The sequence below is a fragment of the Sapajus apella genome, unplaced genomic scaffold (genome assembly GCF_009761245.1).
Source record: "Sapajus apella isolate SASKATOON/1434 unplaced genomic scaffold, GSC_monkey_1.0 scaffold2, whole genome shotgun sequence".
NCBI classification, from domain to species: Eukaryota; Metazoa; Chordata; class Mammalia; order Primates; family Cebidae; genus Sapajus; species Sapajus apella.
Genome location: NW_022436942.1, coordinates 4300679 through 4326776, shown reverse-complemented (window position 1 = coordinate 4326776; position 26098 = coordinate 4300679). Strand labels below are relative to the sequence as shown.

Sequence of the window (26098 nt, the reverse complement as noted above, 5' to 3'; positions counted from 1 at the left end):
TGTGTGTGTGTGTGTGTGTGTGTGTGTGTGTGTGTGTGTGTGTGTGTATGCCACATTCACTTTATCCATTCATCTGTTAATTCCCTATCTTGGCTATTGTGATACTATTGCAATAAACATGGGAGTGCAGATGTTCTTTGATATATTGATTTTTTTTGCTTTTGGATATATAACCAGTGGTGGAATTGCTGGATCACACTGAAGTGCTAGTTCTACTTTTAGTTTTTTGAGTAACCTCCACACTGTTCTCCATTAGTGGCTGTACTATTTATATGTCAACCAACAATATATGATGGTTCTTTTCTCCACATCTTCCCAGCATTTGTTATTGCTTGTTTGTTAAATACAAGGCATTTTAACTAGGGCGGGTGGATTTTACATTGCGATTTTGCTTTGCATTTCTCTTATGATTGGTGATGTTAGCATTTTTTCATGTACCTGCTGGCCATTTGTATGTCTTCTTTGGAGAAATGTCCATTCAGCTATTTTACCCATTTTTAATCAGATTTTTTTCCTACTGAATTGTCTATTCAGGTCTCATGCCCATTTTAAAACCATATTATTCAAGTTTTCCTGTACAGTTGTTTGAGTTCCTTATAGATTCTGGTTATTATTCCCTTGTCAGATAGTTTGCAAATATTTTCACCCATTCTCTGGGTAGTCTATTCCCTTCGTTGATTGTTTCCTTTGCTGTGCAGCTTTTCAGCTTGACATAATCCCAACTGCCTATTTTTGCTTTGATAGCCTGTGTTTTTCAGTCTTACATAAGAAACCTTTGCTGGCCAGAGACAATGGCTCATGCCATTGTCTAAAAGTATACTGGCTGGGCATGGTGGCTCACAGCTGTAATCCCAGCACTTTGGGAAGCCAAGATGGGTGGATCACCACTGAGGTCAGGAGTTCGAGACCAGCCTGGCCAATATGGCAAAACCCCATATCTATTAAAAATACAAAAATTAGCCTGGAATGGTGGCAAGAGGCCTGTAATCCCAGTTACTCAGGAGGATGAGGCAGGAGAACTGCTTGAGCCCGGGAGTCAGAGATTGCAGTGAGCTGAGATCACACCACTGCACACCAGCATGGGTGACAGAGTAAGACACTGTCTCATAAATAAATAAATAAATAAAATGCTTACAAAATAATGAAGTTTAAGACATCAAAAATTGGCTGGGTGTGGTGGCTCGTGCCTGTAATACCAGCACTTTGGGAGGCTGAGGTGGGTGGATCACCTGAGGTCAGGAGTTCGAGACCAGCCTGGCCAACATGGTGAAACCATGTCTCTACTAAAAATACAAAAATTAGCGGGCTGTGGTGGCCCATGCCTATAATCCCAGATACTAGTGAGGCTGAGGCAGGAGAATTGCTTGAACCCGAGAGATAGAGGTTGCAGTGAGCCAAGATCGTGCCATTGCACTCCAGCCTGGGCAACAAGAGTGAAACACCATCTCAAAAAAAAAAAAAAAAAAAGACATCAAAAATTAAGAGTGATTATATCTCAGTGTTGGAATCATGTACTGTAATTTTCTTCCTATAGTTTCTTATACTTTCAAGTTTTATCTTCCTTTTTTTTTTAAACAGAAGTATGTTATATTTCTTAATGAGATTTTTAGATGTTATCAAAATTTACATATATTTTTTAATGTTAAGTAATGTAGTCCTGAACAATATTTTCTTTCTTTTTTAAAAACATAGATCCTCTTTCCCATTTCTGTTTTGCTCATGCCCACACACAATGTTGGGAATATCTTCCTTAAATTTAACTTATTGATCTCAACTTATAATATTTACTCTTTTTCATTGAAACACAATTTAGTTGTAAGCTCTGACAGAAATAAGGTGAAAGAAAAGAATAGAAAAGAAAACCTTTACCTGGATATCAGTTAATTTGCTCAAGATACGGCTTGCCAGCTTAGGACCGTTCTCCATAGTTGGAATGTGTATTGTCTACAAAATAAAGGGAAACAAGATAATTTGAGGGTATTCATGTATATGGTGATTGATAAGACACTCAGTGATTCTGCTGTGCTAAGGCAATTCCACTGAAGTTAAGGAATAGCACTAAAACCTACTGTCTGCATGCTAGCTCCTTATGCCAAAGACCTTTGTATTCTAAATTTGAATAAAAACTAGCCAATGATAGGTTGTACATTGCCTACCAATTAATTTTAGGGCATAAACGGTTTGTATACCAATCTTCAGGATCATTTGAAGAACCAAGGGGAAGCTACAGGTACTGAAAATAGCAGCTACACTTAAAGAACCCTACCTCTTCCAAGATTCTGAGAATCTGTAAGGATGCATGACTGTCTTCTACATGTTAACCCTTTGGCAGGAATGCGAACTCAAAGATATTTTGCCACAATTTAATGCAAGTCATTCTGGGAGCATAAATTAAAGCAAGTCTACGCGTTCATAAAAGTGGCTTCCATACCTACCTCTGGCCCAAGCTAAACTTCTAGGGGCCACTACCTCCATGATACTGGACAGTATGATTAAATGCATGGCTGAAAGAGATTTCATGCTTCTAATTTGTACCTGAGTCATGTCTACTCATGCCTTGCTGGCTTGCAGGTTTTGATAGTTTGATTTTCGGAGATAGTCTGTGCTCTCAAACACTTTTCCCTTTAGTACAATAGGATAATTAGATATATTGTTGGCTGTAAATGCTCCCTAAGCCAGGACCATTAAAATTATGCTAAACTTTATAAATTTCTTATTTCTAGAAGTGAAATAATAATTAAACTTAAAAAAAAACTGGCCTGGAGCCAGGCGCGGTGGCTCACTCCTGTAATCCCAGCGCTTTGGGAGGCTGAGATGAGGTCAGGAGCTCGAGACCAGCCTGACCAATACGGTGAAACCCCATCTTAAAAATAATAATAAATAATAAATTAAGAAAAGAAAAAAAAAACAACAGCCTAATGACACCTTCATTAATGGATTGATCACATTACCTCAATGCTACCATAGTAAGACAGTAAACAGTAGCATTATTAACAATGTAAGTGCTAATATAAAACAGAATAATTCTTCTCCCATGAAACTGTCAATCTGTAGATGGAATTATGTCAAGAGCAATCCCTTAAAAGCAAGTTCTTCAACAAATGAAGCAGCCACCATTAAAGTCAGAGGAGTTGAGGAAAACTCCGATTAGCTGAGGGAAAATAACTATAAAGTAAAATTTGAAAACCAGTAGAATTTGCATTTACAGTTGACATTTGAACAACATGGATTTGAGCTACACAAGTTCACTTAGACATGGACTTTCTTCTGCCTCTACCATTCCTAAAACAGCAAGACCAATCCCTTCTCCTCCTCCTCAGCCGACCCAATAAGATGGACAAAGACGATGAAGACCTTTATGATAATCCACTTCCTCTTAATGAATAAATATATTTTTTCTTCCCTACAATTTTTTTAACTTACTTTTTTGTAAGAATACATATATAACATATACAACATACAAAATATGTGCCAATCAACTGTTTTTGTTATTGACAAGGCTTCTGGTCAACAGTAGTTAAGTTTTTGGAGAGTCAAAAGTTATATGTCGGCCAGGTGTGGTGGCTCATGCCTGTAATCCCAGCACTTTGGGAGGCCAAGGCAGGTGGACCACTGGAACTCAACATCTTGAAACCCTGTCTCTACAAAGAGTACTAAAATTAGCTGGGCATGGTGGTGCACACCAGCTACTTGGGAGGCTGAGGTGGGGGCATTGCTTGAGCTTGGGAGGCGGAGATTGCAGTGAGCTAAGATTGTGCCCCTGTACTCCAGCATGGGTGACAAAGACCCTGTCTAAAAAAAAAAAAAAAAAATTAATATGCGGGTTTTTCAACTGCATGAGGGTTGACACCCCAACCCTTGTGTTGTTCAAGGATCCACTGTAACATGAGTAACTAAGCCAGTTCACATTATAAAGGTAATGCTTGCATGCCTTTAAGTTATGAAGTTAGATGCCAATGTTAACCGTAAGTATTGGAGCTTTGTTATAAAGAGGAATGCACAACAATTGACAAGAAAACAAAAGTATGACACATATCAAATCAGACTAATTTACTAGGAGGAAAACATTTCTTCCTACCAAATCCTTGAATTCCTTTTGTAAGATTTTAGTAAATACACCAGGTTTGCCAATGAATAATTCTTGTACAGTGGTCTATTCATTATTAATGATAACAACATTAATAGTAATAAATCAAGGAATTGACCATTCAAATGCATTTTCCATAATTATTTGCCATTCCTAATCCAATAGTTTGGAAGTACTTTTGGTAACCAGAAACTGAAATGTAACTACCTATAGAGCCTTCCTTAGTGTGCTGGTAGGAAGGAAGAGAGAAGAATAGAAGGCTAGCAGCATAGTTCCAATCCCTACATTTAGGTAAGACAGATCTTACACCTGTCCAAGGACAAAACTCACTTCTACTATGAAATCACTGGAAACATAGTAGAAATATGCTAATTCAGTTTCATCTGGATACACTGTCCCAGTTATTTTTTTTAATGCCAAGTTAAAAAAAAAAATATCTAGCAGGGTGCAATGGTGCACTCCTATAGTCCCAGCATCTCTGGAGGCTGAAGCACAAGGATTGCTTGACCCCAGGAGTTTGAGGCTGCAGTGAGCTATGATCACACCTGTGAATAGCCACTGCACTCCATTCTGGGCAATATAGCAAGACCCCATCTCTAGCTGGAAACCACCATTCTCAGTAAACTGACACAAGAACAGAAAACCAAGCACCACATGTTCTCACTCATAAGTGGTTACTCAACAATGAGAACACATGGACACAGGAAGGGGAACATCACACACTGGGGCCTGCTGGGCTGTAGGGGGCTGGGGGACTAGGAGAGGGATAGGGGAAGGATAGCATTAGGAGAAATACCTAATGTAGATGACGGGGTGATGAATATAGCAAACCACCATGGCACATGTATACCTGTGTAACAAACCTGCACATTCTGCACATGTATAACAGAATTCAAAGTATAATTATACTAATAATAAAAAGAAAGAAAAAAAGAAAAACAAGAATGATAAAACTTTTGCATCTTAGTTCTGAGTCCAAATACAATTTTATCCACATGCTTAAATTAATGTAATTGGAAATGATAGGTAGGGAGGAAATACTTGTCGTACCTCGCCTTTGTACAGTATGTCAGAAACTGGGCAAACAACACAGGCTGTACCAGAGCCAAACATCTCCCTCACTCTGTTCGCCTCCAGGGCAGTTGTCAAGTCATCCATGGTAAGATATCTCTCTGCCACCTTAAATTCACCCTGCATGGAATATAAAAAATAACAAGCATATTTTAAAGGAAAAGGCATGCCAAACAATTGCCATACTTATTGTTCTGCTTAACATTCTGATTGCACTTAGACAAGGTCATAATCATCCTTCAAGGGAAAGCTGGAAGGGGCACACTATCTTATTGGTGAACACATTGAGGTGTTAAGTAACCTACTTCAAGGTCACAGATTTATATATGAGATTATCATAATATAAAATAGAAGACTGTCACCCTAAGACACACGGTATACTTTAACATACGCCTGCTCTTTTGCCTTCTTATTTGTTAGCTTGTATAAAGTCTCACAAAACTGATACATCTCAAGTGTTGCTTGATGCGTGCTCCATGTTAACAGTGTCTTAGGCTGGGCATGGTAGCTCATGCCTGTAATCCCAGTGTTTTGGGAGGCTGGGGCAGGTGGATTACTTGAGGTCAGGAGTCTGAGACCAGCGTGGCCAACGTGGTGAAATCCCATTTCTACTAAAAATACAAAAATTAGCCAGGCGTGGTGGCAGATGCCTGTAATCCCAGACACTCCGGAGGCTGAGGCAGAAGAATCGCTTGAACCTAGGAGGCAGAGTTTGTAGTGAACCGAGATTATGCCACTGAACTCCAAAAAAACAAAACCCTAAAACACAGTGTCTTAAACCCTACTTTACCATAAAGGAGAACAATGTATTATATAATATTAATAATTATAGCTACCATTTATCAAGTACCTGTTATTATGCCAAGTTCTGTAATTCTAAGGGTAAGTACTATCATCCCCATTTTACAGATGAGGAAACTAAGGTTCAAGAAGGTTGAGGGGCATCTCCAAAGCCACAAAGGAAATAAATGACAGAAACTCAATTTGAACCCAGGTCTGATCTGATTGGCTCCAAATTTGGCACTCTTTCTACCTTTGTCTTTTTTTTTTTTTTTTTTCCTTTTTCTTTTTTTGAGAGAGGGTCTTGCCCTGTCACCCAGGCTGGAATGCAGTGGCATAATCTTGGCTCACTGAAGCCTCGACCTCCCAGGTCCAAGGGATCCTCCTGTCTCAGCCTCAAGAGCAGCTGGGACCACAGGTGTGTGCCACCATGCCCAACTAGGTTTTATTTTTTATATTTTATTTGGTAGAGGTGGGGGTCTCCCTGTGTTGCTCAGTTTGGGCTCATGGAATCCTCCCACCTCAGCATCGCAAAGTGCTGAGATTACAGTTGTGAGTAACCGTGCATGGCTTACCTATGTCTTTTACGGAATAAAGAACAGACTGAGTTCAAATATCTGAAATACTCACTATTTTTAAACATTGAATGTACATTTGGACTTTATTTGAGCAATTGTATTGTATGTAGTCTTTTTCCTAATATTACTGACAGTTGACTTTACAGTGACAATTCTCTTCCCTCTGTTTCAGGATCACATTCAGTTGATTTTCATCATGTTATTACTGGTATAACCTCATTGACTTCTGCCAAAGTGTTTGAATGTATTCTTTGCTCAAAAATAGGAAATGGAGGAAAAAATCCTGATCCTTTTAAGCTATCTGTTTAATAGTCATTCTTTAATCTGTTTAATTCTCATTCTTTTATCTCAGTGGTTCAAGTTCAAAGTTTGTCAACACATTATTTGAATAAAGGGCAACAAAAAAAGATGGGTTTTAAAAGTAAGATAAGAGTATTTTCTAAAATCTATAAACCCACAAGAGATAAAAATGGAAATCAAATATCTTGGCAATTTTCAAAGTATTTCGAAAATATTCAAAATATTTGAATATTTAAAAGAAGAACACATCATGCTGTAAGTAGATTTGGAAGGGCAGGAAAATATGTCTGCAATAGAGATATGGCTCTTTGAAAGTTTCAATTTCCCTCAGTCTGCAATTGCAATTATGTTGTTCAAAGGTAAATAAACTGCAGAAAATCAGCCAACTTAATTGAAAACAAGCTGAGTTCTGTGTCCTGAAAAAGAAAAGAAAACTCTTCTGTAAATAAGCGGAATTGTTTTTACTCTGCTCACTCTTACTTATCTTTGGACAATTTCCCTCTTTCTGGCAAGTAGTGGTGACCCCCCGCATGCCTCTTGGCATTTCATGTCTCATGTTTTAAAATAGCTTTTAAAACAAATTACAGCTATGAAGTCAAGAAAAAATTTCCTCCATAATAACCTATTTTTCATGCTAGCAAATCATTAGTGTGGGAAAGTATTTCCACTTGCAACTTGTCATCAAACCTTCTGTACTTGGTTGATATTTTTCTTTAATAAAACAAAAATTACTGAGCTTCGAAAATATCTTTCCAATTGCAAACATATTTAGGACAGGGCAAGCTGTTTGAAATTATACCAACAGTTTGTAAATGTCATGCCCAATGTGTCAGCCAGCATGTAGCAGTTGGGTCTTGTCTACTTCAGGGTTTTATAGAATTATTTATAGCACATTTCGTCTATTTTCAAAGTCTTTTCCAGAGAAACCATGCTAGTACGCTCCTAGATAACGCGTATGTTTCTAAACATTTGTCCTCTTAGTACTAGTACTCTTTGACCACAGTAAACTCAAAGCCTTTTTGTGTTCTTTGGAGACCATTCTAACACTTGAGTCAATAGTTCCAACCAAGAACCTTTACCAGACACCCAATTCATTCAATAATTTGTCTTGAATACATTATGTCATTTCTAAAACCAAATTGTTTTTTAATTTAATTAATTTATTTTTAGAGATATGGTCTCACCCTGTCATTCAGGCTGCAGTGCAGTGGTGTGATCATAGCTTACTGCGACCATGATCTTCTGATCTTATGCTATCCTCCCACCTCAGCCCCCCACCCCAAAGTAGCTGGGACTACAGGCATGCACCACCATGTCCAGCTAATTTTTTTTATTTCTTTTTTAGAATCAGGGTCTCATTATGTTGCCCAGGCTGGTCTCGAATTCCTGGGCTCAAGTGATCCTCCTGCCTTGGCCTCCCAAACTGCTGGAATTACAGGTGTGAAGCACTGTACCCACTCCACCAAGTAGTTTCATATGCTTGCCTGGGTCACACAATTTGAAAGTCTACTGAAAACAACCTTACATTTGCTTGCATGTTCTGATTTTAAAATAGTCATGTATATGAATTTTGGAGGGATGGGGGTAGGACAGAGAGAAAAAGGCGGCAGCCAAACCAATAATGTAATGTTAGTAAACATTTATATGTCAGTGAAATTATTTCATTTCTCTGACAAGCACGGTTACACTCGTATAAATAAAGAAAAGGAATCAGTATCATTGCCATTTGGAAGCAACACAAACTTGAGAAGTGAAGGACTGGCTGGATGGAGGCACACCAAGTATGAACCAGATAAAAGTTGGTAGGGGATACCTGGTAGATTGAGACCTGTACTGGAATACTTCTCCACTACCACATCTTGCTAAACTGGTTTCTCTCTGCCCTCCCTATCAACAATACTTATTTAAATAGTCTTGCCAAGAAAGCCCTTCTAGAAGAACACTTTTCATTCGCATTACAATTGAAAGATTAGATAACATTGGTTGGAACCACAGGATATTATTTCAACACTAGGCTGGGTTTATTTTAATTGTTTTTTGTTTCAGGCTTATAAAAGTTGTTCATATCAAAGGCACCCACCCACTGATGTGCCAGGTCCAGAATGCACTGCCTTGTCACTCCTGGAAGAATGATGCCATCTAGCGGAGGAGTTGCCAGTTCTTCTTCTGTCAATCAGAAATTGGGATATTTTCAAACTTTCACTATATTAGGCATGCTTTATTATCAACAGATATTTTTTTAAAACCATCATAATTTTGCTAGTAATAAACATAAAGAAAATGTTACTGTTCTGCATGGTCAAATTTCCCAAATCTCCCAGATCACATTTTCAGGTAGACTCTTATTTAAAAAAAAAGAAAGAAAGAAAGCTACTTATCTAATAATCTTCAGTTTACCCTTAACCAGTAAAATAATGAGACAGTTTTCCACCAACAAACAGTAAGAGTTATTGCATGGTCTTAAGAGGAACAATCTGAAGTGAAATTTTATCTTAGCAGATGAAAGGCAGTTAGTAATCAGAATAATGTAGATAGGATCTTATTCAAAAAAAACTGGTTATTACCAAACCTTCTAAAAATGCTATGGAGGAGGCTATTGCCAAGAAGTGTACATGCCTACTCAGGCTGGTCACCGCTTCCATGCTCCCCTTTGAGAGTGTATTTAATTTTTTTTTTTTTTGAGATAGAGTTTCACTCTTGTTGCCAGGCTGGAGCACAGTGGCATGATCTCAGCTCACGGCAACCTCTGCCTCCCAGGTTCAAGCAATTCTCCTGCCTCAGACTCCCAAGTAACTGGGATGACAGGCACGCACCACCACCAGCTAATTTTTGTATTTTTAGTAGAGACAGGGTTTCACTATGTTGGCCAGGCTGTTTTCAAACCCTGACCTCAGATGATCCACCCACCTCCGCCTCCCAAAGTGCTGGGATTACAGGCATGAGCCACTGCGCCCAGCCTGAGAGTCTGCCTTCAGTGGTTTTCAAACCTGGTGGAGCATCAGCATCAAGTATATAGAGATGCTGCCTTCCCCCTCCGAGATTCAAATATAATGAGCTCAGAGTGAGCTCAAGCATGCATATGGCTAAAAAAGAAGACATTCAAAAACAAAACTCCAAGGCTGAGCTACTGGTCTACTGTGAGATGACTGCAGATATCCCTAACTACTGTGAGGTCTAGTGGGACAACCGTCCACAGGCATCATATGTGGTCTATCAGCTGCACAACTCTCCTTACAGTACCCTGTGGCACTCAGCATCTCCCTCTCCTCCCCACCTCTGACACCCGGGAGTCTGAATCTAGTGAGTCTTGACACTGAAGCCACCACCCTTTTTTTTCAATACAGGGGCTCTAGGCTCACCTGCTCCACTGGGGTTACATCTGACATGCCCAACAACCAAGCTCTATCTGAAATACCAAACTCTATCTTCATCCTTCTATCCCCAGAACTGGGCATTGTGCCTGGCCCAGAGTGTACATAATAAATGCTTTTGAATAAAAAATAAATGAATAAGTTATCTTTGCTAAGATATAGCAGTAGGGCTTTTTTGAATTTTGTTTCTGAAAATCATCTGCTGAAAATTGCTTTCTGGAAAGGAGAAAATTTGTTCTTGGCAATGTTCTTAGGGCTACTCTTTGTCGTGTTTAGAAGTGTTGATGATCTCAAAATAAACATGTGTTTTGCAATAGCTAGCTAACTAGACACATAAATGTATGGATCTATTTGTGTGCGCACACACACACACTTCCAGTGCCCCCAAACCGGACCTTTCCTAAAGCTTGCTGAGCTCTGAGACGACATCAAGTTAAATGAAAACAGCAGCCCCGCATGTGCAAGTGCTGTTTTGTGAAATATATTTAACACCCATATCTGTAACCACTAGCCTGAGGTCAAGGAACAGAACATCTGCTTCTCTGGTTGCCAGACAGAGATGATGACATGACAACATTTGGGTGAGAAATATTCATTTTCCTCTGCAACCACAAACATACTTACAAGAGCCAGAACTCATTCCAGATTGCCCAACATGAGGAAAGCACAACCTACAAATGTGGCTTGTTTTTGACAAAGAAATCATTTTTAGGAGATGGGGAATTTAGAAGCAATAACAGCAGGATTCATCTGTGACTTCCCAAAGTCAAACACTAATGGAAACCAGGAACATAGGTCTGCGTAAGTGCCCTAAATACCATCAGCACAATTAGCCATTTATTCTACAAATAGATATTGAGTGCTGTTTACTGTTTTAAGCTCTATGAATAGTGCAGTGAACAAAACTGACATAACTCCCTGCTTACTTTCTAATAGGCACAGGTAAACATTTATTGTGTTGACAGTACGCTAGATTATGGAGGGAGAAAAAAAAGGAAGGAAAAGCAATGGAGAGTGCTGGAGAGTAATAGGAAAGGGAGTTCACGATTTTGATTAAGGGCTCAAGGAAAGCCAGACGGATAACGGGATTTGTAAGCAAGGATATGGAGTATATAAAAGAGCAAGCGGTGTAGACATCTGAGGAAGAATGCTCCAAGTCGAGTCAGTATAAACACCTGACGTGTCTGAGAAGACTCAAGATGTGGCCTGAGCAAAGCCGATACTCACTGCCGTGGTTGTTATCCCAAAGTGACTGTGAACTCAACCACAAGGACCGGGTCTTATTTTTCAGGGTATCTCCAGGGTCCAGGATGTGATACAATGCTTTGTTCAAACAGTGAATAGCAAGTGTATGGGTTAAAATACTCATCAACAGAGTGATAGTGTGTGATCTTATCACCATGGGTGCTGTTACTGAAATCAAAACTCCCTTGAGTTACAAGCTGAGTGCCACACATAGTGACTGTGCACAGCACTGTGCTTTGAACACACACTATCCACCACCCCGTCCACCTTCCTGCACCAGCCATCTCAACCAACAGAAGCAGTGTGTGTGGGCACTCAGGAAAAGACGGCAGGCTATTACCAAAAGAACTCTGCTTATGCCTCCCGTCAGTAAAGTTTGTGAAAATCAATATTCTGCTGATTTATTCATTGTTCATTGTATTTTCCTAAAGCCAAAACCAAAACTACTACAGAATTGCTTCAATGTCTTTTTTTAGCCCAAAGCTTTTTCCTAGCATTCTATTTACTTCAAATATTTATTCTATTTCCTTTCTTTCTCCTTATTCTGAATATTATTTGTTCTGTTAGATGAACATTCCCAAAGTGAAGGAGCATGTTAAAACTAAAGTTATCTCAGGAAACCATAATCTGAATAGTAACACTCTTAAGGTCTTGCATATTTTGCAAGAGGCAGAAGACAAATTCACTTATTTCTATTCTGACCTTTAAAAGCCACAGTGGAAATGTTTCATGATTGTTGTTTGGATAAAGGACAATTTTCCACCAGGATGGTTTCTGGTTAAATCATGTATCTCTGATTCAGACTGTACTTAAATTCTGACATCTCCCATCCATAAAAATAATGATGGTACCACCTCTGAATGATGTAACTGTTTTTGTTTCAAATTGTGTGGGTTTTTTGGTGGAGTTTGGAGTCAGAGTAAGAGTGGGCAGTTAGGAAGACGAGTTTAATTGGCCTATTATCTTCTAAGTGCAGAGGTCAACACTCACTGGCTACAATCTTCCAAGCATAGCTTTTGTTATAGGTCACACATAGTAACTCAAATTTATAAATTATAAATATTCTAATATAAATTTTATTTTCAAATACTGCCAAGTATAAACAGCAGGAATGGAAGAATGAGAATGATCCGTATCTGGTTTTTCATATGCCAAGGATTACCAATGGCCAAGCCCAGGACAAAATGTACTCACCACACCTTCTGTTTACTCTACCTCTGACTGCAATATAAGACTCATCTTGTTAGTCTCTGCAACTAATATTAAAATTAGTACCTAGCTCTGAATTCAGCCACATCTAAATTACTATTTTCCTCTTTTTGTAGCCAGATAATATTAGAGCAAGAGAGGCTACTGTAGCTACTTTCAAATATAAATTGCATTTAAAAAATTTTAATTGAAACTAATACTGAGGCTTCATAAGTATTTGGAAACATCATTTATATATCTAGTCTCTATAATTACTACTGTGAAATGAACAACCTAAGAATGTAAACAAGTCTAAAAATATGTTTCCAAGTTTGGTATGATTATCAAAATTCTAACAGAAATAAATGCCTATCTGTTTTTCCCCCACCATTGGTCATTTAATTCAATATCATACACATTGCCAACACTTCACTGAACCCCTATAGTCTCTGCCAACTAGTAAAAAGAACAGCAAAGAAAAGTAATGATTAGTCAGAATATAAAAGATAATAGAGAAATATAGATTTCTATAGTGGATAGACAAAATTGTCTTCAATGAAACAGAATCTAGATACAATTCCAAGATACATTGATTTGTCTTTTAAAATGGTGTTCTTTAATCAAATTGAGTTCTAGAGTAAATTTGGAGATATTGTGATACATTTTCAAAATATGTGGAAAGGGCAACAATTGTTAAAAGAATTACAGCCAGAGAGTACAAAAAATCCTTCCAGTAGAATCAGTACACTGCATTTATTACCATAGCATCTTATACACAGCATATGGTGAATGACCATTGACCTGATCTGAAACCTATCTCCCAATGCAACGTGTTCAGACAGGAAAATCATAGGGGAACTGCAGAAGGGATAAGGAAGCAAATCTTCCAATCATGGTAACTTAAATCCCTTAATGTGACATCTCAATATCTCAATAATCAGTACATCTAGAGCCAAAAATCAAAAAATGAAAAAAAGAAAAAAAACCTGTAGAGTGTCTTTAAATCAAAACTCAGCCGGGTGCAGTGGACCACACCTGTAACCCCAGCACTTTGGGAGGCCAAGGCAGGTGGATCATCTGAGGTCAGGAGTTCAAGACCAGCTTGGGCAATATGGTGAAACCCTGTCTCTACAAAAAAAAAAAAAAAAAAATTAGCTGGGTGTGGTGGTGGGAGCCTGTAATCCCAGCTACTCAGGAGGCTGAGGCAGGAGAAACCCGGGAGGCAGAGGTTGCAGTGAGTCGAGGTGGTGTCATTGCACTCCAGCCTGGGCGACTGCATCTCAAAAAAAAAAAAAAAAAAGGAAAGTCATGTCTACTTGGGCAGCAAAAGCACTGTAGTTCCTTCTTAGTCTTTGAAACTGTGCTATTTACTCCCTTGTACTAAGTTTCTAGCTCTTGTCTTTCTGGTCCTGTTGAAAATGACTGAGAAGTGTACAGGGTGAAATCTGAGTGGATTACCTCCATCTTCATTTATCCAGTAAAGAAAAAGATTCATAGTTCCCACTTCAGTGATCTGATTGTCCTCTCCATAGAGCCACAGGACCTGCTGACACCCATTTTCCACTGCTTCACACTGGGCAAAAAGAGAGGAGCCGTAATTCCTTTAAGAAAGAGAAAACAGACAGATTATAAACATACTTCATCCCCATTCCCTCATCTTCTACACTCTGATAGCCTCAAGTCCTTAATTCACATGTGGAGGTAGTGAAGGTATTATGTTCTCAATATATATTACACTCTCTAGTCAACTGCATAACATTAAAGAAAATCCCATTAGAGAATCTAAGCGATTTAGCTGCATTCATCGGAGAGAAAACAAGGTGGAACCTTGAAATCTTAACTTGAAATGTAATGATAGAAGAACACAGGTAAATAGCCAACTTAACGAGAACAGTTAAAAGTTACTGAGCATGCTTCCATACACCAAGCAATTTTACATAAATTATTTCTTTTAAATGTCACGCCAATACTATGAGGTAGACACTATCATTAATTCCATTATTTAGATGAGAAACCAAGGTTTAGAGAAGCAACTTCTGTCAAGTTTCAGTAGAAGAACATCAAGTATGCATACTCTTATTTAAGACCTTTTAATGTATCCAAGGAACATATAATGCCCGATGTCTAAATTCCCCCAAAAGATAGGACAAATGTTCAAAGTCTCAATGCTAACCAAAACGTATTTCAAAGCTTGTTTTCTCAGCCTGCACCATTCATCCCAGATTATTTAAAATGAAAGGAACATAGCATATTCCCCTAGAATGATGACTTAGTTCTATAATACATTTAATGTATCATCTTTTATTTAAACTTACATGGGAAAATTATGGAGTACATTATAAAATGCAGATGAATATTTTAGACAAAACATGAGAGTCCTCAAATAAATGTCACGGCTACTTGCCTCCCTACACCCCTGGCCATGTAACCCACTAAGTCTGAGAAGTACTGCCATAAGATAGTCAAGGGTTGGGAATAAACCCTAGACCTCCTGTCATACTGTGAAATCCCCAGAAATACACAGAAACAAACAATGAAAAACAACGAAAACGACTATAAATGTAGTAATGCAAAACTCCTACATTGCATTACATTACATTACATTACATTACATTAACGTAATCTGCCACAAAATGCCTATTTAGGTCTCTTGGACTATCTCCTTTACGTCTGGGTAAGATTACAATTTGTACTGTTGTCTATATAAAAGTGGAGCAGGAGGCCAGGAGCGGTGGCTCATGTCTGTAATCCCAGCACTTTGGGAGCCCGAAGTGGGTGGATCACTTGAAGTCAGGTGTTCGAGACCAGCCCCACCAACATGGTAAAATCCTGTCTCTATCGAAAATACAAGGATTAGCTGGGCGTCGTGGCAGGTGTCTATAATCCCAGCTACTAGGGAGAATGAGGCTGGAGAATCATTTGAACCTGGGAGGTAAAAGTTACAGTGAGCCGAGATTGTGGCACTGCACTCCAGCCTGGTTGACAGATTGAGACTCTGTCTCAAAAAAAAAAAAAAAAAAAAAAATTTAAACATAGAGCCACATGTTAGTGTATATCTACTGTTTTCATCTGTACAGCCTCCCTTCCCACTATCTTCCATACTCCTATAAAAACAGGGTTTTTACATGGAGCTAGGTCATTCTGCTTAGATTGACAATACAGCATCTTGCCCTACCACAGCTGATGACAATATAGCATCTTGCCCTGCCACAGCTGAATTAAAGGGTGGGCATATAACCTAAGATAGTCATGTGATTTCTTCTCTGGGTGCATTTATTCATTTTAATGTATATACCTTGAAATACAGGCATTTTCTCCCTTCTTGGGTTGTTTACTTCGAATGATATAAACCGGGCATCTGCTGTGTCCATGATCACCACACTTCATAGATGAAAGTATCTGAAGTGGGAGAGCCCTAGGCCAACATGGAGCCAGAGATAGAGGAAGAAAGGAAGAAAAAAGGGGATGTGCAAAGGACACAAGAAACTTGGAAATAATTGCTTGAGCCCCTAGCAAGTCCACTGCTAGCATCCTAGTTTCATAAGCCGATCGATCCCTGTCTGCTTAAGATCATTTTGAGTCGGTTTTCTGACTTGCAACTGAAAGAACATTTAGTAATAGATGAAATACTCCAGTAAGCTGTGGAAAATAGATAACATACTATGGTGATTGCAGATGGGGCATGATGAGGTTGATGTGTACCAAGGTAATGTTAAGAGCCATTGAAATGGTCGGGCACAATGCTATAATCCCAGCACTTTGGGAGGCCAAGGTGGGAGGATCATTTGAGGTCAGGAGTTCAAGACCAGCCTGGCCAACATGGTGAAACCCCATCTCTACCAAAAATATAAAAAATTAGCCAGGCATGGTGGAGCATGCCTGTAACCCCAGCTACTTGGGAGGCTGAGGCAGGAGAACCACTTGAACCAGGGAGGCAGAGGTTGCAGTGAGCTGGGGTCGTGCCACTGCACTCTAGTCTGGGAGACAGAACAAGACTCCATCCCCTGTAACCGCCCTGCCCAAAAAACATCATTAAAAGGCCCTTAAAACATACATTTCTAAATACAGATGACAAAATGTAAATTCTTGGTCAATGTGGAAATGAAACAAGTCTGGTATACAAATAGGAAACTATTGTTTAATGACCACAAGATGTCAAATAATCTTTATTCATAATTGATAGTAAATAGATGATAACTGAGTTAAATTATAAATGCTTTTTAATAATGAGTATAAACCAGATTGCAGGGGACATCCAGTAGAAAGACCATGGGCTTGGGGTTAACAGTCCTGGGTACAGCTCTTGCACTTCTACTATTTGGTACATGTGAACTTAAGCAAGTTAGTCCTTTTTTTTGCCTCATTTAATTCATCTGGCAAATAAAAATATCTGCTTTGGGTTGTTTAGAAAAAATAAATAATAACAATAAAAAACAAAAAAAAATTGAGTTACATGAGACTGTTATATCCTAATGAAATTAAGTTTTTAGAAAATAACCATTTTGGTGGGGTGTGATGGCTCATGCCTGTAATCCCAGTGACGGGAGACCGAGGCAGGAGGATCACTTGAGGCCAGAAGTTCCAGACCAGCCTGGGCAACACAGCGAGACTGCATCTCTAAAATATAACTACTAAAAAAAAAAAAAAAAAAAAAAAAAACTATTTAACTTGAAATTTTTCTAATTCATAGACACAACTGTGAAGTTTTACCATACCTGAAAATAAATCATTTTTCATATACAAAATGCCCTTTAGGCTGTATTAAAAAACACATGGAGAATTCTTACAGGATGAATACTTAGCCTTCCAAAGAAGCTTCTAAATACAAATGCATACACACTTTTGAAAGTGTAGCTGAATTAAAACCATGTCTCCTCAGCTTCATAAAGCACTGGGCAGGGAAAGAGAATTAAAGACAGTGACTATTTCAATGCACTGAAAAGGAAAGAGTTTGTTGTGTTTAGTTGACTGATTGATGTATTATTATATTCTATAGATGGTCTTTATTCCCCCCCAAAATTGTCTCAAAGTTCTCTCACAGGTATAAGCTATATTATTAATGTCCACAGGATAACTGATACCATGGTAATATAGTTGGGTTCCCGCCCAAGTGCTGCCAATATTCATAAGAGAAACATGTTCTTGGAGGAAACAGAAAAATGAAAAAGTGAAAAAGCTGTTGACATAGAAACATTTCAATATAGTTTTAAATAGAATAGATATCTGGGAGAATCGATATATTAAAAACATCCCTCCAAAAGAGTAAATTCTATTACCTAAAATTTAACTGATTGCTTCTAACATAAAGAGAGTCCAGGAGATGAAATGAGGAAGTGAGAAAGCCTCACAGTATCAGCGACAGTTAGAGGCTACTACAGGTTGAGGATCCCTAATTCAAAACTTTGAAATGCTCCAAAATCTGAAATTTTTGAGGGCCAACGTGATGCTCAATGTGGATTTTGAATTTTCAGATTAGGGAAGCTTAAAGAGAAATATTCCAAAATTCAAAATCCAAAACACATCTGGTCCCAAGCATTTCAGATAAGAGCTATGCAACCCATACCTGCCAGACAGCGTACTAAGTACTTAACCACATTATTTCATTGAGTCATCTAAAAGCAACCCTAAACTTTATTGTTCTTTTGAAGACTTGGAGAAAGAGAAGATTCAGTTGTAGAAGATCTCACAGAAGTTAAGTGTATAACTCCCAGATACCTGACTCTTAAAACCAAACTTTTAACCACATCATACTGCATTTGCTGAGAGCTTTCTATATGTCAAGTACTGTCCTAGGCACTTTCTATTATCTCAATCTGTGTGGAGTATTATTGCCTCAATTTTATAAATGAGGAAACTGATAAATAGAGCAGTTAAGTAACATGCCCAAGGCAATTCGGTTGGTTTGTTTTTAAAGACTTCAGGTTTTTTCAGAGCAGTTTTAGGTTCCCAGCAAAACTGCGAAGAAAGTACAAAGATTTCCCATAACCCCTTCTCCCCATTCAAAGGAATAGTCTCCACCATTATCAATGCCTCACAAGAGTGCTACATTTGTTGCAATTGAGGAACCACACTGACACACCATTATCACCTGAAGTCCAGAGTTTTCATCAGTGTTCATTCCTGGTGTACCTTCTGTGGGTTTGGACAAAGCTATAATGACATTTACACACCATTATGACAGTTAGGTTTTTAAGCCAGGTCTTTCTGATTTCAAAGCTTGTATTCTTAAATGCAGAATCAGAATGCAAAGAAAAAAGAAAATACTAAGAGAGAGAGGTAGTGTGTGTGTGTGTGTGTGTGTGTGTGTGTGTGTGTGCGCGCGCGCGCACATGCGCGCGCATGTGCAAGAGAGAGAGAGAGAGAGAGAGAGAGGGAAAGTCTTATTCATTCCAAATTAACTAAGGAGTCACCTGGGACTAAAGATGTTTCTACAGTGCAAGACCTTTCTCTAGCTCAGTGCTTCTCAAGTTTGGCTCCGTGCTAAAGAATCCTGATGCACAGTCTCTGCCCCAGACCAAATAAACCAGAATCTCTGGAGGAAGGAACCAGGCATCAGTATTTGGTAACACTCCCAGGTGATCTCAATTTGTAACCAAGGTGAGACCCATTACTCTGGGACTCTCCTTTAGCTGTATGCAACTGTATTACTTTCCTCACTGGTGTATATTTAGAAATAGAAGGATAATGCTACCTCCAAACCTTCAAAATAGTGGCATAATCTCAGAATTTTTTAAAAAATGCTTCTCTCTTTTCCTCAGATGCACTTACATAGAAGCAGAACGTTCTTGAGCTTATGGGACTCAATAGGTATTTAATAATACCAATTAACTACGGGGGGGGGTCATAAAAAATGCTCAAGGGTAATTGTTGACTTAATTAGGTTTATAGATGTAAAAATACACAAAACTAAAGTTGACTCCAAATGTCTTTGCCAACTCAACAGGATAATACTAAATGCAGAATCTTTTGTTCCCCTTGTACTTCTCCAGGTCAGAAGCAAAGGATGAGACAGCCCTAGAACTTTTTGCAAGTGATAGGCATATAGGTTAAATGCCCATCCTTTTGATTACCACCTTTCTTCTCGCCATTTTTAATCTATGAGTTTCAATACTTTCTTCTCTGGTCTCTTTCTTTCCTAAAAGATTTCAAGTCAATTTCCATTTATCGTAGTCCACCTGAGCCTAATCAATCAAAATGTTTTTAGAATAGATTTTATTTTTTAGAGCACTTTTAAATTCATGGAGAAACTGAGCAAAAAGGAACAGAATTTCCCTATTATACCCTTCCTGACTTCCTTCTCAGTTTCTCTCATTATTATCATCTTGCACTAGTGTGGACCACAAATCCATAGTTTACATTAGGGTTCATTATGTGATGTACTGAAAGCATTAATTTTTAACTTGCCTGCAGTGATCATGTATTCTATGATAGTGCATTAAATCATCATTTACAAAATAAATTACAACCTGCCCAAATACCGGTTAATAAAGATTACCTTTGCAATTTCTGTGCCCCCATGTTATCTTTTTCCTTGACAGGCAGGGGGAGCTAGAAAGCAATATTTTAAAAAGGGAAACTTTTTCCTTATTACTTCTCAAGATTGTTTATTTACTCTAATGTGGACCCTAAGAGAAGTTTTAACGAAGTAGTATATACATGGTATGCAGTGGCACGTATGCATATGCTCTGCAAAGTCTGAACCCGTAAAAAAAGAAATCAAGAGTCAACAAAAGGAGTTTTTAACCTAGCTAGCCTAGGACACAGGAAGGCATGCTCTAAGCCAGAAAAAGGATAGACTTCCTAGTTCTAATGCACTCCATTTGGATTTCTCTACCCATTGAGGGAATGTAGTTGCTGAATTTGCCAGTGGGGATGACTTTTATAACTACCCATTTTTTATTTGAGAGAAAAGAAAAAGGAAATACAGCAAGACTATAGAAGGGTCAAAGCCAGTGGTCATTGCCTCTAATACCCCAGCACACGTCATGTGACTCTCCCCCTCCTCCTGAACCTACATGTCCTGCTAGGGCCCACAAGACTGCCACAGAGTCACCTCCTAGAACAGCTGCTGCCCTGAGTACGGAAACAACACCACTTGATATATGCAAAGCAAGAGTCCATGCTGCTTAATCCAGCTATTTTCGTTCACCCATAGGGGCATTCCCAACTCACAGCCAAGTCCATCCCCAAATCGTCCAACACTTTTCAAATGCTCTTTTATTACCTGCCAGCTACATATGGCCTATGAGACTGGCCTGACAGAGCCAAAGCACGGCTGTTCCTCAGCCAGTTGGCAGCAGGTGTGGCCACAATCTGTGGCAATGAAGACAGCACTTCAGTGAAGCGGGCACCTTCCCCAGACAGCACTCCCTGGAGCCAACTGAGAGCCTGGGTCCCAGGGCCAGATGCTCTTTAATGCCGGCAGGCAACCTGCAGCCAGAGACCAGCGCCCAGGGGCAGTTCATTTAAAGGACTGATGTGATCGTTGTTTTAGTTTCTTTCTTTAGTTCTTGCCTAAGTATCAGATCCAATGTTTCCCTCTTATGAAGGGCCAAGGGCTATCCTTTAAACTAGCACATTTAAAACACTGAAAATTAGCTGTGAAACACAATGAGTATTAATGTTTGAAAATTATTGTATGTGTTCATAGTGAAATGAAGTGGCAATAACTAAATGGTCATGAAGGGATCTTTCCTTTAGACAGAGACACAGATTTACTTACCCTCCCATCTTGCAGTCCCCAGTTCCACCTTCCCAGGCTCTTACATACTTGGGATTGGCCCACAGGGACACTGGATTAAAGGTTCCACTTGAAAAATAAGGTCCCACTGGGCTCAAGATAACAAAGAGCAGGGCTTTAGTAGGTTTCTTGACTCCAAGAGAAGGCTGCAACAAAGCAGAAGTATACACAACTGTAACTTACAATGCAGACACCAGTCTTAAAGTCTAAAATAGATTTATGTCTGTCTCCCAGAAGAAGCCATCGAATGACAGGAACTATTGTCATACTTCTAAAGTTGAGTTACACAAAGCTTAATGCTTTTTTTTTTTTTTTTTCCCAGATGGAGTCTTGCTCTGTAGCCCAGGTGGGAGTGCAGTGGCACGATCTCGGCTGACTGCAACCTCTGCCTCCCGGGTTCAAACAATTCTCCTGCCTCAGCCACCCAAGTAGCTGGGATTACAGGCACATGCCACTATGCCCAGCTAATTTTTGTATTTTTAGTAGAGATGGGATTTCACCATGTTGGCCAGGCTGGTCTTGAACTCCTGACCTTGTGATTTGCCCACCTCGGCCTCTCAAAGTGCTGGAATTACAGGCATGAGCCACCGCGCCCAGCTGCCTAATGCTTTTTAAGAAGGAAATCCTGAGAATGGAGTACATACATTTCATTTTGCTTTGCTTCCTGAGTTACGATTTTAGCAGAAAAGCTAGATATGTCCATTTTTGTATGTTAGTAGGATTTTGGAGGAGAGACATATTTCTAATAGCTATCTGTATCACACCTTTCAAGGGTGCATTGATTGGGAATTGAGAAAGGGGAGAACCCAGACATGGTTTTAGTCTTTGGGGGGTAAAATGTAATATTTACTTTTCTAACTCATCTTTCTGTTTCAAAGCCTAAGTGACTGCTTCAGGACATGGCAGGGTCTTCAGCAGGTGGTAGATGCAGGGGAATGTGCCATTAGCACACCTGCCCACCTCAAGTAGCAGGTAGCAAGAGTATAGCTTCAATACAGGGATAAGTACTGTTAAATCAACTTTAGCCTACAGCTGCCTCATTACATATTTTAAGCTTGGCCTAAACGTTTCTCCGTACATCAAGAACTATAACCTAAATGGACATATAAACAGACTGTAACCTAATCTTGTGCCAATCACTGAGTTTTGGCCAATCAAATGTGGCCAAACTATTCAAACTGTGTTCAGATAAGGCAAATGCTGAGCTATAACCAGTCCAGCTGTTTCTCTACCTCATTTCTGTTTTCTGTATGTCACTTTCATTTCTCTGTCTATAAATCCTCTTCTACCACCAGGCTGTGCTGAAGTCTCAGAGCCTACTCTGGCTGGGAAGGCTGCCTGAGTTGCGAATGGTTCTTTCCTCAATTAAACCCTTTTAAATTTAATTCGGCTGAAGTTTTCCTTTTAACAATATCATCAAAATATCAGGGAATGGATGCCTTGTAAATAACAAAGACAGAAGGCCATCTTTCCCACAAACACTGAAAAGTCAGAAGCCCATGATGCAAAATCATGCCAATTCCTCCAGCACTAGAGCAGTTACACGTAATTAGGATTCACTGTTTATTAAGCAAGAAAACTGAGAGACCCAGCGTTTTGAAGGCTACATATTATAAAGGTAGAAACGATCACTGGGCTATCCTCAGCAATTCAAGAACACATGAAGTAAAAAAAACAAGGTAGGACTATTAGGTTAAGAGTTTTGGGATATAAACCACTTGTGTCCGATCTTCACTAGAGCCCGGTCTACCTGGATAGGAATGGGGATCTGTTAGGGAAAGAAAAGAGAATCTTTAGAATAGAAGAGACTCAATTTCAGCTGATTTTGTGGCTTTGTAATGTTTCTTGAAACTGGCTGAAAGTGAACTTTGGGATATTTTTATCTGAACTTCAATTAAATTAAACTTCCTTTTACCACCCATTGCCCCACAGTCCCTCACCCACTACTGAACACTCGGATCACCAAAATCAGGCAGGTAAAATATTCATGAGCATAAAAAAATATGTTTGTGCAAGTGCAAACCAATGCCAACTGAAAGGTATGCCACCTCCGGAAACAGAAAACTAATTTCATTAGTATTCCACCCGAACATGATGACCAAAGGGCCTGGGTGGCCACAGAACAAAGCGATGATGGATGATGGGAGTCTAGGTTAGAGAAATTCGTCTGCAAGCTACAACAGATTTTGATTGTTGGCTTGTGTTTGTTGTTTAATAAAGGCTGAAGATTAAAGGAAGACCACCCTACCAATAAAAGATAAAGAGACTCAAAGCTTCACTTGCCTTTTTTGGTTTCATTGTTTAGAAGGAAAAACCTAAACCCAATATACACACCTGCATTTCTTCCCAGCTATGATAAAACTTAACCATCTTACCTCTGCATCTTTATTTAACCTGTCAATTAGAAATGGTATTCATTTCATGGGGGCCTTGACGCAGAATATGTTTGATTTTTTAATGAATCCTATGATATGGTTTGGATTTGTGTTCCTGCCCAAGTCTCACGTCAAATTGGAGGAGGGGCCATTGTGCGGTGATAGGATCATGGAGGTAGATTTCCTCCTTGTTGTTCTCTGATTGTGAGTGAGTTCTCACGAGATCTGATAGTCTAAACGTGTGCCGCACTTCCCCTTTGCGGGCGACCGCGCCCTCTCGCGCCCTCTCGCGCCCTCTCGCGCCCTCTCGCGCCCTCTCGCGCCCTCTCGCGCCCTCTCGCGCCTTCTCGCGCCTTCGCTCTCCCCTGTCCCCCTGCGCCCCTCGCCCGCCGTGTGAAGGTCCTTGCTTCCCCTTCACCTTCTACCACGAACATGTTTCCTGAGGCCTCCCTGTCATGTTTCCTGTTAAGCCTGCAGAACTGTGAGTCAATTAAATCTCTTTTCTTCATAAATTACCTAGTGTCAGGTAGTTCTTTATAGCAGTGTGAAAATGGACTAATCCGCCCTAGTGATAAGGAATTAAGAGAAGCTTCTCAACATAATTTAGAGATATAATATGCTGGCATAGTGTCAATAATTTGCCTGACTTCTAAGTTTCTGAATCGATTAGCTTATTTGTGGACAAGCTAATAGCATTTTAATAGCACAAGAATGCCTGGGACTTTTTTCACTCTGAACTCATGTATTTTATGTAAACTACATTATAATAAAAGAATTGTATGAAAATTTTTTCCTGAAATAAATTTCACCTGGTTCATTTCCTTCTCCTGATTGTGACAGGTAAACTTGAATTTCATTCCACTAGGTGGTAGTATACAGAGCACAGATAGAAAATGGAATAATTCTGTACGTTAAATTCGTGTGTCTAGAAAAAGGTCTTGATAAACCTCTAAGTAATTTTTTTATTCTTAGCAAGCAGGTAAATTATAGACTAGAATTTTTCAATGCTGAGAGAAAATGTGTCTATGTGTATTAACGCTTTATTTTGTGGAATTTAACCAAGGTCAATTCATGATTTACATACCAAGAACTGGTATTGATCACAGCCTAGTCACCTTCATCCTTAAATGATTACTTACACCAATTCATCGTCTTTTCATGAAAAGAACTCTGTGATTTCACTGAAAATGATCACAGTGCTTTAAGACAGAATGAATAAGATGTAACTCTAGGCAGAAGGAGAGGAAGAGAGCTTTGTGATTGGGTCTGTTACTATGCTTAGGAGTCATTATTTGTCTCTATTCATAATTATCCCTTCTAGTCTGAAAAGCAATTTAAATTCTGTGCTGTTGTTAAGAGTATTTTATTATGAATTGTTGTACAAAAAAGATATCTGCACTTATATGTTTATCACATCCCTGTCCACAATAGCAAAGACATGGAATCAACCCAGGTGCCCATCAATGGTGGAATGAATAAAGAAAATGTGATACATATACACCATGGAATACTATGCAGCCATAAAAAAGAATGAACTCATGTCATTTGTAGCAATACAGATGCAGCTGGAGTCTATTATCCTAAATGAATTAACACAGAAGCAGAAAACCAAATATCACATGTCCTCACTTATAAATGGACCTAAACATTGGATACATATGGACACAAAGATGGGAACAAGAAACCCTGGGGATTCCAGTTTAGAAAAACTACCTATAGTGTACTATGTTCACTGCCTGGGCAATGAGATCCTTAGAAGCTAAAACCTCCATATCACAACATACACCCATGTAACAAACTTGCACATGTAACTCCTGAATCTAACATAAATTTTTTAAAAATTTAAAAGAATAGAAAGTCAATTAATTTACTTGTTTCACATGAAAGAGTATTTTATTATATAATATTAAACAACTATAAGCAAAATTCCACAATGATAAGGTCAGGCATCTGATTGAATAAAGCGAAAGCCACATAAATAATGAGAACATATGGATGACAATAGCTGATGAATTGTGTAAGTCAGTTTCAATAAGTCATATTTCCTTATGAACACTTTAGCACTCTGACTTTTTACTCTACTAGCTTTCTGGAATATTCAAATACATATGGAATTGAAAAGGGCTTTAAAAAAAAACATGAGGCCGGGCACGGTGGCTCACGCCTGTAATCCCAGCACTTTGGGAGGCCGAGGCGGGCGGATCACGAGGTCAAGAGATCGAGACCATCCTGGTCAACATGGTGAACCCCTGTCTCTACTAAAACTACAAAAAATTAGCTGGGCATGGTGGCGCGTGCCTGTAATCCCAGCTACTCAGGAGGCTGAGGCAGGAGAATTGCCTGGGTTCAGGCAATTCTCCTGC

General features: G+C 39.1%; 1 protein-coding gene and 1 long non-coding RNA gene across 6 annotated transcripts in view; one reads left to right on the top strand and one right to left on the bottom strand.

Annotated features, from left to right (window-relative positions):
- The window catches only part of LOC116557736, a 4781-nt gene extending 3881 nt beyond the window's left edge, over nt 1-900 (top strand). The window contains exon 3 of the long non-coding RNA XR_004271666.1: nt 745-900. This is a non-coding gene — a long non-coding RNA (uncharacterized LOC116557736). The remainder of the gene's footprint in view (nt 1-744) is intronic.
- The window catches only part of BCAT1 (branched chain amino acid transaminase 1), a 111981-nt gene that overhangs the window by 12052 nt on the left and 73831 nt on the right, over nt 1-26098 (bottom strand). For all 5 annotated transcript variants that reach the window (XM_032287312.1, XM_032287327.1, XM_032287302.1 and 2 more), the window contains 5 exons: nt 21343-21506; nt 14079-14221; nt 8897-8982; nt 5138-5278; nt 1870-1944 (listed from right to left, as the gene is read on the bottom strand). In XM_032287312.1, the coding sequence (XP_032143203.1) occupies nt 1870-1944; nt 5138-5278; nt 8897-8982; nt 14079-14221; nt 21343-21506 (609 nt within the window). The remainder of the gene's footprint in view (nt 1-1869; nt 1945-5137; nt 5279-8896; nt 8983-14078; nt 14222-21342; nt 21507-26098) is intronic.